The sequence below is a fragment of the Protopterus annectens genome, chromosome 8.part0, assembly GCF_019279795.1.
Source record: "Protopterus annectens isolate FY-2018-M chromosome 8.part0, PAN1.0, whole genome shotgun sequence".
Lineage (NCBI taxonomy): Eukaryota > Metazoa > Chordata > Ceratodontiformes > Protopteridae > Protopterus > Protopterus annectens.
In genome coordinates, this window is record NC_056741.1 from 734,526,235 (window position 1) to 734,539,387 (window position 13,153).

The 13,153-nt window shown below is 41.9% G+C and overlaps 1 protein-coding gene across 4 annotated transcripts in view; it reads left to right on the forward strand.

The window, feature by feature from the left end:
- LOC122809006 (membrane-associated guanylate kinase, WW and PDZ domain-containing protein 3-like) overlaps nucleotides 1-13,153 on the forward strand; it is a 1,354,602-nt gene that overhangs the window by 901,927 nt on the left and 439,522 nt on the right. For all 4 annotated transcript variants that reach the window (XM_044080191.1, XM_044080192.1, XM_044080193.1 and 1 more), the window contains exon 11: nucleotides 551-751. In XM_044080191.1, the coding sequence (XP_043936126.1) occupies nucleotides 551-751 (201 nt within the window). The remainder of the gene's footprint in view (nucleotides 1-550; nucleotides 752-13,153) is intronic.

Consider the following 13,153-nt stretch of genomic DNA (forward strand, 5'->3'; position numbering starts at 1 on the left):
TGAAAATGGGTTGTTTACTATCAATGCAATGCAAATAGCTAATAACCTTTTCTGTTTTACAATTATTTTGTATTGTGATTGTTATTTAATATTTGTATATTGTCACTTTATCTTTATTTATGTTTGCTGGGGCTTTTCCCCTCGAGTCTCCACTGAAAATGGGTTTGTTTGGAAACTCAGCTAGACTAACCCAGTTAACAAATGTGAAATAAATAAAAATAAATAAATAAATAACTGTGAGGAAAAAATGTAACAACAAAATAGTATAACAACAAAATGAGTGTATATTTTTTAAAGTGCAGAGAATATAGACAGTGTTCCTATACTATACTTTTAACAAAATGAGTCAAGTAGCTTCCTGTGATGCTTAAAATAAACTAAAATTTACCAGTACCCCAGACTCACTGCAAGTATGGAGCATTTATTGTATAAATTGCCTAATGATTTACTTAATATTTTCTACTAACAACAGCTGTAGATCATACTTCAGCCTCATTATGTTTTTTTTTTCTGATTTATCTGTTTTTATTGTTCTTTTTCTCTGTGACAGGCAGGTCTGTTGTGAAGCATAAGATCAGTGAAATCCGGAAAGGTAGCCCAGCAGACCGCTGTGAACAGCTCAGTGTGGGAGATGAGTTAGAGGCTGTAGATGGACACTCTATTGTGAACATGCCCCACCGAGACATTGCTAATCTATTCCGGAAGGCGGGGAACAGGATATGGCTGCGGATTTTTCCGAGAGGCAGAAATGGTAAGGAAAAAGGTGCTCTCACTTGGAGCAAGATAAATGCAGACTACATTGTTCTAGTCTTGGAATTTGGTATATTTATTTATTTATTTTATTTATTTTACATTTGTTTACCGGAAAAGTCCGACTGGATATATGCCCATTTTCAGCGAAGGTATATGACTACATATACCTGAAAGCTGTTATATAGACTGGTTGCTTTTTTCATTCTCATAGCATTATGTATAGCATGTTAACGTCAGAGTAATTACGTGTTTTAAATAGGATTTCCTAAACAAGGAAACATAACGGTGTGTACTTTTTAAACCACACTCAAAGAGACTAATGAGTCTTCTGTTAGACAATGACTTCAATTACCTGCAAAAAATGGTTTAAGGGGAATCCTCTCTGTCATGCACTCATTTATCCAGTCTTTTTCTGATACCATTTTATCCTGTTTAGGTTCATAGGTTCATAGGTTGGTACTAGGCTATCGACCCTAGGGCCTATACAAGCCAAGCCATAACAATTCCCTGGATATTTCTTCCCACAATATTTATAGGTTCATAGGTTGGTACTAGGCTATCGGATGGGGTTCTATTCTCACTGCAGTCAAGTAAGTGTTTGTGTGTGTGTGTGTGTGTGTGTGTGTGTGTGTGTGTGTGTGTGTGTGTGTGAGCTCTTGTTAGATATTACAGAGAGCATTTTACACCAGCATGTGGGGCAATTATCATCTCCTCAACAGACACCACTGATATCATCAAATATATCAGATTTTTGGATATGCAGTAGTCCCACCAGGACAGGGTCAGACATTGGCCTGGAGGCCAGGCCGACATCACCTCATCCTGTACCAGATGGATTACAGTGACATGGCTTTAACTCTGTCCAAATACATCATGGCATGGTTTGTAGACCCTATGTTATCTTGCTGAGAAAACCCTCTGATCTTTCCAGCTGCTGCATGTGACTGGTAAGGTACATGCAAAAGAGATCATTATACTTTATTACTGTTCTGATCAGGTTTGACTACAGTGCTGTCATAGAATCCTAGGATCTGCATATGATGGCAAAACATAGGCTTTCAGTACCAGTGTGGACACCTGATGGTTGAAGTTCAGATTTTTATCTACATGTATTTCCAGTGCTGGCATCACTGGGTGTCAGCATATCAGGACTGTTGTCAGTGCTGTGATTAACATGGAATTCCACTTTTCAGACAGACAACATAAAAAAGACAGATTTCTAAATTTTGTTATAGATCATGTGCCTTTGTCCCCATTCATTTGTCTGTGTTAGCTCCTCCTGTACTATATTGTCATCATTGGTGGACTCAGTGATTGCACCTAGTATGCAAGAATCAGCAAACTTAAGGCAAAGACCATATACTTTAGCTTGAACTGTCGAGAACTAGAGTCCAAACAATGAAGAGCCAAGGACAGATCCCTGGGGTGTACCAATGGTGACAGCTCTACTGGTACAGGTTAAGTCACTAACTTTAACAGTATGTGTTCTGTCAGTGACCCAATTGATTATCCATCTACTGCTGTAAGGGTTAATCCCCAGCTGTGAGGGTTTCTCAGGGATACCTGTGTGGGGGATTGTGTCAAAACCCTAGGCCAGATCACAATAGGCAGTAAGCACTGTCTTACCTTCAACCAGGCCTATCACACTGAAGCAATGACCTGTGACAGCTTCAGAAATCACCTGTGATGTGACTCAGCAGATAATGATATGGTTGAATACACACTTCAACAAAGCCTCCACACAGGCTACATTCCCATACAAGGGTGTACATCAACACGTATCTATCTGAGTAGAGGGGACAGCACCTGAGGCATGCATGCATAGAGATATCCTGACTCCTTGACTGTGAGGTGGACCAGCATGTGATCATGGAGCTCTTTTACATGTACACTAGTCATATTGCAGCTATGGAGTGCAGAGAACATAGTGTAGCTCCCACTATATTTCATGTAGAAGTAATAGACTGTAGTTTTTCATTACACCACAAGGTGGAGCTCCTTTTCAGGAATATAAAAGACAATTTTGAAAGTGAGAGAGTTTTTCTGGAAGACTAGCTGGGGGAGGGAAGACTGAAACATGTAGCTGAAGGGAAAAAGGGCCTTACAGCATGACTGGATTTTCTTTTCTGGTGTTTTGGGACAGGGAAGTGAAGTAGCAGATTGTGTCTGTCTCTTGCTGAAATCCTGGATATGGTATTTTGTGGAATCAGGAGAGAAGTCTGAAACCAGCAGTTCTATGCCTGCTATGATTCAGCAAGGAACGGAGTTCCCTTGGGCTTAGTACCGAGAAGCCATAGATGATTATCAGAGTTTTGGTAGGTGATTTTTCTACTTTTCTCATCAGAGGAACCACGGCGCCTGGTCACTAGGATATTCTTGACAGAGTGGTGAGAAGCTCTGGCTGTCATTTTATATTTTTATAAGATTGTGGTTCCTCCTCCCCTTTAAAGCTTTGTGGGTTACAAATAACTGGGATCCATATGAGCTCCAACTTGGGCCCCATCGTGCTGGCAACAAGACTGTAAGTAGTCATTGGCAAGTGAACAAGGTATAATAGAGTGTTTCATAGTTGGTCTGTTTAGAATTGATCAAGGGGGTAAGAGGGTGTTAGTACTGCTGAATGACATTGCATTCTCTCATATTTGTGTTGTGGCACTATAAATCTTTATTGTTCAATGACATTGCATTTTGCTCGTGTTAGTACTACTACCTTCAAGAATTTTACTGCTCAATGACATTGCATTTTCTCATATCTGTATTGAATTATGACTCTTATTGCATTTTTCCAGTGTTTGTATTGCTGCATTATAAAGTTTTACTGCTCATTGATATCGCCTTCTTTGTGCATGTTTGAATGTCAAGACCTTCTTCTGTTGAGTTCTGGGGAAGAGGGTGAATGCATGTTTTCATTGCATGCATATTCTCACCTTGCCTTATTGATAACTGGTGCGCTATTGAAATAATTTGTTTATGGTTGTGCTATTGCCTTTTTAAACTAGATGTGTCACCTAGAATAAAATCTGTCCCTCTTGCCACCTTGGTGTATTGGGCCTAATAGAGATGTCACCAGAGTCAGGTAGGAAGGAACCCATATCTCTTCAGCTACACCTGCGGGTGTGGTACATTTGGGGGCTCGTCCGGGATTTTCTGTACTGCCTTGGACTCCACCCTATTCCATTGTACGTGTGGAAAGCTAATCCAGCAGAAACATGAACCCAGAAGTAGCCGCTAAATGGTGCAAACAGCACAATGCTCAGTCAGAGCATTGCTTAGTTCTGGTGTTGCCAGGGGTCACATGGACTGATATGCAAATACATCAAGTCACAGGATCATTGCCAGTTGTGGGCATGGATTTTTGTTGTTCAGCACTGTGGACCCTACCAAGCAGAGCACATTGGCCTTATTAGAATGGAAAAGTACTTTAGTGTATGAGCACATACCTCCGAGTGTACAAATTTCAGGTGAGAGTGCAGTCCATGTGGTAATCCCTGAGAAGTGCACTACCTCAGCAACAGAAAAAATACCTGTGGAAGCTATCCAAGTAGGTCAGAACCTTACACCAGAAGCTGCAGCTTCACTGCCCATAAATACTATAGGGCCTGAAGTTTTGAATGCTTTGGGAAGTATTGTAGAAAAATGCTTAAAGCCTACACAACCATTCACTGGGTTTGGCTACCGTAAATTGCATTTCTTTTCTGGCAAACAACCCATACCTCAGGGAGAGGAAGATTTTGAATCTTGGATGGATCAGGCTTCACAAGCCCTAGAGGAGTGGGATATCCCAGAATCTCAGAAGAAGCAACAGATAGCTGAAAGTCTAAAGGGATTAGCTGTGGATACCATACACAACCTAAGGATGGGTAAGCAAGATGGCATGGCCAAGGACTATTTAGGAGTACTGCAGGATGTATTTGGAAGGACAGAGAGGGCTGCTGACCTACTGTATCAGTTTGAACATACATACCAAGAAATTTGTGAGAATTCTGATTACATTAAGCGATTAGATAAAATGCTTCACCAGATCATCCCAAAGAAGGGGGTGGATCCGAAAATAGCTGACCAAGTATGGATCGGACAAATTTTACAGGGAGCTCAAGCTATGGACCCCTTTGTGTGGAAAATGAGGATGAGAAATAGGGAAGAGACTCTAACTTATTCTCAGTTGGTTGAAGAGGTGAGGGAAGAGGAAGCCCTGTTGGAAGCCAAATCTCAGTGTTCAACAGCAACTAAAATAGTGAGTGAACACCAGCAGGAGCCTATAGGGAAGAGACTCTAACTTATTCTCAGTTGGTTGAAGAGGTGAGGGAAGAGGAAGCCCTGTTGGAAGCCAAATCTCAGTGTTCAACAGCAACTAAAATAGTGAGTGAACACCAGCAGGAGCCTATAGCCGTGTTCACTACTCAAACAGGAGTCATGCACCAGAGTGTCCGCAATGTGGAGGTGTCACAGTTGTAGATGCAGGTGTCTTCCCTGACCAACGCCATAGCTCAAGTCACCAAGACAGTTGCAGAATTGCAGAAAGCTGTGGTAATTTTAGCTGAAGGGTGGAATACATCAGCTAGAACCTCCATGAAAGGACTTAGGGAAGAACCGAATCAGCCAATGCTCAGAGTTCCTACTGGATTTTGTTTTCACTGTGGAGATGCAGGGCATATAAAGTGACAGTGTCCTAATGCAGAGAACCTGAAAAGAGTGAATGAACTATTATTGGCTAGTGCAATACAGGGAAACTTCAAAGGGCCTCAGTGAAGGAGCCAGCTGAGTGCCCAGTTACAAAGAGCTCCGTAAAATCTAACATCAAGAGACAGCATCCTGGATCTCCTTTCCACACTAACCCTTGTAATAGGGGAGAGAGACTACCTACTATGCACACTTCTAACTCATCTGAGGTCTTCTTCTTCTTTCGGCTTTTCCCGTTTAGGGGTCGGCATAGCGGATCACCTGTCCGTTCATAATTGGGAGTGGAGTTTTACAGTGTCAAGTTGCCAGCCCGGCACCCAACCTTCCACAGAAGGCACACACACGCACACACTCACACCTACGGCCAATTTAGAGTGTCCAATCCACCTACAGCATGTCTTTGGGATGTGGGAGGAAACTGGAGCACCCGGAGGAAACCCACTCAACCACAGGGAGGACATGCAGACTCTGCACAGAAGGCACCCCAGCCGAGGATCAAACCAGAGAACCTCTTGCTGTGAGGCGGCAATGCTAACCGCTGTGCCACCGTGGCCTCCCTCTAGCTCATCTGATGTGAACAACTGAATTGGAAAGCCATCTCAGCCAAAATCTCAGCATCTCAGACTGCAGAGCATTACTAAGCAAGAGTCTTATCCATTAAAATGGCGAGGTCAGCCGGTGGTACCTCAACCACATGCTAACTGCCATACAGCTGAACAACACCGGAAACAGAAACTACCCGATGGCCTACTGGGACCGTCCCCTGTCATGTCAGTAAAAATAGAAGGAGTGTATAGTAAAGCACTGTTGGATACTTGTGCACAAATCACCATTCTGTACAGAGACTTCTACCAAAAATACTTAAAGCATTTGCCACTTGAAAAGTTAGAAGATTTGGAGATCTGGGGGCTAAGTGACACAAAGTTCCCTTATGATGGTTATGTGTCACTCAAATTAGAATTTTCCATTTCAGTTGTTGGGTCAACAGAAGTTTTTAAAACACTTGCTATTGTGTGCCCCAGGCCAAAAGGAAAGGATTCAGCATCTATTTTAATGGGGACAAATACTGACCTCATCAGAAGAATGCTAATGCCTCAGTTGACCCAGGAACAGCCAACACTGCATTCTCTCCTGAGACCAGTTTTATGTGCCCTTCAAAGGAAGAAGGATAGTAAGAAAGATGAAATTGGTCATGTGCGGACCCTGTCTGGGAAAGAGCATATAATTCATCCGGGTCAGGTCACCTGCTTGAGAGCCAAAGTGAGGATGTGTGGACAAACAGTTTCCTCTCATCTCATGAAGGAAATGGATCCAGAAAGTGACTTGCCACCGGGGCTGGAACTAATCCCAGATGTTTGGCCTGCGGACAAGTTAAAGCATCTTTATGACACTTTGCCTGTGGGGTTGAAAAATAAAGGAAGTACTCCCATTGTCCTGCGTTCACTAGTGCATTTGGGAAATGTTTATGCTGCCACTCCCTTACCTGCTTCTGTGTTGACAAGGAATGAGAGCAGAGCCAACAAGTTGAAGCTGGAAAGTATTGAGATAGGAGGTGGTCTCTTGCCCCCTAAGTGGCTAACCAGAGTTAAAGAGCTACTAATGAAAAAGAAAAATTGTTTTTCTACTAGTGAACTAGATGTGGGCTGTGCAAAAAGTGCAGAAAACCAAATAAGAGTAGGGGAGGACTGGCCCAGGGAACATTCCAGAAGTGTAGCCCCAGAGACCTGGAGGACTTAAGAAAACATTTGGAAGAACTAAAAGCCGCAGGGATAATTCGAGAGTCAAGACGTCCATATGCCTCTCCCATTGTCATTGTCAGGAAAAAGAATGGGTCAATTTGCATGGGTGTTGACTATCGTACTCTGAATCAGCGAACCATTCCAGATCAGTACACAGCTCCCCAGATTGAAGATGCTCTAAATTGCCTGGTGGGCAGTAAGTGGCTCAGTGTGCTAGACTTAAGGAATGGATACTATCAAATCCCTATGCACCCAGAAGATAAAGAGAAGACTGCTTTCATCACCCCTTTGGGATTTTTTGAGTTTGATCGCTTACCTCAAGGTTTATCAAATGCACCGGCAACTTTCCAGAGAATCATGGAAAGAACATTTAGAGACATGCATCTCCTGGAAGTCTTAGTCTACCTGGACAACATCATTGTCTTTGGGAGGACCCTAGAGGAGCACGAAGAAAGACTGATGAAGGTATTGGACAGGATTGAGAAGGAAGGCCTGAAGTTGTCATTGGACTAATGCAAGTTCTTCCAACCTTCAGTGACCTATGTGGGACATGTAGTGTCTGCAAATGGAATATCCACAGATCCCAGCAAAGTTGAAGCGGTGACATCTTGGCCCAGTACCAAAACTATCACAGAGCTGTGATCTTTCCTGGGGTTCTGCAGTTACTATAGAAGGTTTGTGAAAGGATTTTCCAAGATAGCAAGACCCTTCAACCATTTGCTCCAAAATGATGAGAAAGCAGATGAAACAGATGAAGATATCCTTGTGAAAAAAGTCTAAGGGACTGAGAGGTTCTAAAGAACTCATCGGGAATCATTGGGCTCCTGAGTGCGAAGAGTCATTTGAACAGCTTAAGTATTGCCTCACACATGCCCCTCTGCTGGCATATGCTGACTCTACAAAGCCATACACTTTACATATGGATGCTAGCAGGGATGGCTTAGAAGGAGTCCTTTACCAGGAGTATGACAAGAAGCTGAGACCTGTGGCTTTTTCAGTCGGAGTTTATCCCCCACAGAAAGAAAGTACCCTGTACACAAGTTGGAATTCCTTGCCTTAAAGTGGGCAGTAGTGGACAAGCTATATGACTATCACTATACGGCTGAATTTGAAGTGCAGACTGACAACAGTCCTCTGACATACATCCAGACCACTGCAAAGCTAGATGCTACTGGCCACAGATGGATGGCAGCTCTATGCAACTATAATTTCAGTTTGAAATACCGCCCAGGACATGAAAATAGAGATGCTGATGGTCTGTCCAGAAGACCTCAGGGAGATTTACACCCCGACGATGAATGGGTAGAAATTCCAGTGCCAGGGGTGAGAGCTATGTGTCAGATTGCATCCTGCTATCAACACACTGAATGTTGGGCCCAGAAGTTGGGTCTGTCTGCAGCAAGCATACCCCAAGCTTACTGTAATCTGGTCACTTTACAGGCTTCATCACTACCTGCTTTGAGTAACAGTGACCTCAGGAGAGATTAAAGATAGACCCCTTAGGTCAGCTGGTGGTAACTGCTTTAGAGAAGAAACAAGTTAATATGCTTTGCACGGATATTCATCCTCTGGCAAGACTTTTGGCCAAAGAATGGGACAGACTCCAGATACAGAATGGACTAGTGTATAGGAGATCTCCTAGTGCACTCGGCAGTGAAAAATGGCAATTGTTGCTTCCTGGGAAGTATAGAGAAGTAGTACTCTGGTCATTGCATGATGAACATGGCCATCTTGGTTATGACAAAACTATGGGTCTGGTACGAGACAGGTTCTACTGGCCATGCATGAACTAAGATGTTGAGGATTATTGTCGTACATGTCTTCGTTCCATTAGACAAGTTCTACTGGCCATGCATGAAGCAAGATGTTGAGGATTATTGTCATACATGTCTTTGTTACATTCAGAGAAAGACTCTGCCAACCAGAGCTGCCTCATTGGGTCAAATGGAAAATAGTGGACCCATGGAACTGGTCTGTATAGATTTTCTATGCATTGAACCGGATGAAGGCAGGATCAGTAATGTACTAGTGGTGACAGACCACTATACCACATATGCTCAAGCATTTCCCACTCGCTATCAGAAAGCTATTACAGTGGCAAAACTACTAGTTGAGAAGTTCTTTGTACACTATGGCATGCCAAAAAGGATATACTCTGATCAAGGATGTGATTTTGAAAGCAAGCTTGTCCATGAACTACTCACTCTGTTGGGAGTACAAAAAAGCCGCACCACTCCTTATCATCCTCAAGGGGATCTTCAGCCTGAGCGTTTCAACAGAACTTTACTAGACATGTTGGGGACACTATCTGCTGAGAAGAAGAGTCAATGGAGTAGACATGTAGCCACAGTGGTGCATGCTTACAACAGTACTAAAAATGATGCTACAGGATTCTCGCCTTATTTCCTAATGTTTGGAAGAGAAGCTCGTCTTCCTGTTGACATCACCTTTGGAGTCACAGCTGATGATACACCAGTGCGATCTCACGACAGTTATGTGGAGAGAGTCAAGAAGAACTTCAGTCAGCCTTATGAGCTTGCTGAAAAATCAGTAGGACAAAGACATCAGCGAAACAAGGCTCACTATGACAAAAAAGTAAAGATGCATGACTTGCAGCCAGGGGACAGAGTTCTTTTGAGAAATTTGGGACTACAAGGAAAGCATAAACTAGCTGACCAATGGGGATCTGAGATTTACATAATTTTATTTATTTATTTATTTTATTTATTTTACATTTGGAAGGAGAGGAGAACAGTAATGATGACTGGGGTTTCAGTGGGCTTTTTTATGAGGATGTTCAAGACCCCGTGGGCTGTAATCTCAATGTAAATGCACCAGAATATGTTCCTTATGTTCTCAGCTACCTAATATCCCTGTCTACCAAGTTTGCCCTGAGGGGAAAGAAGGACCCATAAAAACCTGGCACCGAAACAACTTAATGCCTTTGGCAAAATCAGTGAGACTCATGAATCCGGAACCCAGAATGGCTCAGCGGTAGCCTAACTCAAGGTGATCCAGAAGGCTATGGCGGAGAGGAACTATCCTCTCCAATATTCAAGTGCCTATGCTTCCTCCTGCTGAAGGAGAGGAGAACAGTAATGATGACTGGGGTTTCAGTGGGCTTTTTTATGAGGATGTTCAAGACCCCGTGGGCTGTAATCTCAATGTAAATGCACCAGAATATGTTCCTTGTCATTTTGAGCAGCCCAGACCTAACAATAGACTAGGTAATGTTTCTGTGCCTCTTGCAGAACCTGATACTGATGGAGGCCCTGCTATGCAAACTTCAGAAGATAGTGCTGAGGATATTAATACCGTTATGGAAAACAAAAGTGAATTTATACAAGAAGAGATCTTAGAAGTAAACAATATGCCTACTGAAGAACTAGACATTGAATGTGATGTGAGTGACAAACCTTCCGAGCAAAATTCTTTAGCTGTCTCTTCCGAACTAAGACTGCAGAGACTGATTCGGCCCCCACAGAGACTGACCTATAACAGTTTGGGACATAGTACACAGGAACCTGCGACCACAGCTCATCGGAGGGTCTGCGCTCATAATCCCTATGCCTCCTACTCCAGTGATGACACCCCATTCCAAGTTAAGCATAAGGCTGATTACCCTGGGTAGAATGTACCTTTTGAATGCAAAAATATTGTTCAGTTGATGATGCATTAGTGTTTATAAATATTTTCTGCTAATCTATCTTTGATTTGGGGGGACCCAAGATTTTCAAGTGGGTGGAGAGTGTAGCTTCCACTGTATTTCATGTAGAAGTAATAGACTGTAGTTTTTCATTACACCACAAGGTGGAGCTCGTTTTCAGGAATATAAAAGACAATTTCGAAAGGGAAAGAGTTTTTCTAGAAGACTAGCTAAAGGAGGGAAGACTAAAACATTTAGCTGAAGGGAAAAAGGGCCTTGCAGCATGAGTGGATTTTCTTTTCTAGTGTTTTGGGACAGGGGAGTGAAGTAGCAGATTGCGTCTGTCTCTTGCTGAAATCCTCGATATGGCATTTTGTGGAATCAGGAGAGAAGTCTGAAACCTGTAGTTCCATGCCTGCTATGATTCAGCAAGGAAAGGTGTTCCCTTGGGCCTAGTACCAAGAAGCCATAGATGATTACCAGAGTTCTGGTAGGTAATTTTCTACTTTTCTCATCAGAGGAACTACAGCGCCTGGTCACTAGGATATTCTTGATGGAGTGGTGAGAGGCTCTGGCTGTCATTTTATATTTTTATAAGATTTTGGTCTGCCCCCTTTAATGCTTTGTGAATTAAAAATAACTGGGATCCATATGAGCTCCAACTTGGGCCCTATCATGCCGGCAGCGAGACTGTAAGTAGTCACTGGCCAGTGAACAAGGTGTAATAGAGTGTTTCATAGTTGGTCTGTTTAGAATTGATCAAGGGGGTAGAGGGTGTTAGTACTGCTGAATGACATTGCATTCTCTCATATTTGTATTGTGGCACTATAAATCTTTATTGTTCAATGACATTGCATTTTGCTCGTGTTAGGACTGCTGACTTCAGGAATTTTACTGCTCAATGACATTGCATTTTCTCATATCTGTATTGTTGTATTATGACTCTTTTATTGCTTAATGACATTGCATTTTTATCCCGTGTTTGTATTGTTGCATTATAAAGCTTTACTACTCATTGATATTGCCTTCTTTGTGCATGTTTGAATGTCAAGACCTTCTTCTCTTGAGTTCTGGGGAAGAGGGTGAATGTATGTTTTCATTGCATGTGTACTCTCACCTTGCCTTATTGATAACTAGTGCACTATTGAAATAATTTGTTTATGGTTGTGCTATTGCCTTTTTAAACTAGATATGTCACCTAGAATAAAATCTGTCCCTCTTGCCAACTTGGTGTGTTGGGCCTAATAGGGGTGTCACCAGAGTCAGGTAGGAAGGAACCCATATCTCTTCAGCTACACCTGTGGGTGCGCTACAATTGTGAAGCATTTTATTTTAATTTATTAAACCAACGTTTGAAAACATGAACAATTTAAAAACTTCTATTATCACTCTTGGACTGACACTGGCATTATTTGATGCATATCATATTGTGCACTAACTGAGTATGTTGCTCACAGGAAAGAGTTTGTTAGCCATACAGCAGGGATGTTTACTTTTTCAACATAACAAAACCCAAAGAGATTGCAACTACTCTTTTTTATCAGTTTAAATCTGTTAAATATTACCCATTGTAAATACAAAAAACAAACAACAACAAAAATCTTTACATTAATATTAACTGTTACTAAGAGTGCTAGCTGCTAAACAAAACAAAATCTGGAAAACAGACAAAGTACTCTGCAGGTGTATTTATTTATTTAATTTTGTTTACATACTTGTGCTGCAGAAGTGATCTAAAAAACATTATTTAATGTCTTAAACCAAATTTTATGCAGTGTTAAGAAAAAATTCCATAAACATAAAAAGCTACTAATGGGTCAGCAGCTCCAACAATGCGGCACATTAACCATTTCTTTTAATAAAGAAATAAGTGAAGTATCTGCAGTTAATATGTACTCAGCAAACATCATCACATATATGATGTATGCATGGACAGTGGATGCTTTACACATCAAATATCATCACATGTATGATGCATGCATGGACAGTGCATGCTTTACACGTCAAACATCATCACATATATGATGTATGCATGGACAGTGCATGCTTTACACGTCAAACATCATCACATATATGATGTATGCCTGGACAGTGCATGCTTTACACATCAAACATCATCACATATATGATGTATGCCTGGACAGTGCATGCTTTATGGGTTTATATTATAACATCGAAGTAGTAAAACATCAAATATCATAATATCGAACCCAAAACAGTGAACGCTGAAAATAGCAAAGCTGCAGAACATCGAATTCTTTCCTAGGGAAAGAAGTTGGTGGGCTTTTTCTGCCGCTTCGCTATTTTCTCCACTGTGGTGCGAAGGTTATGGACT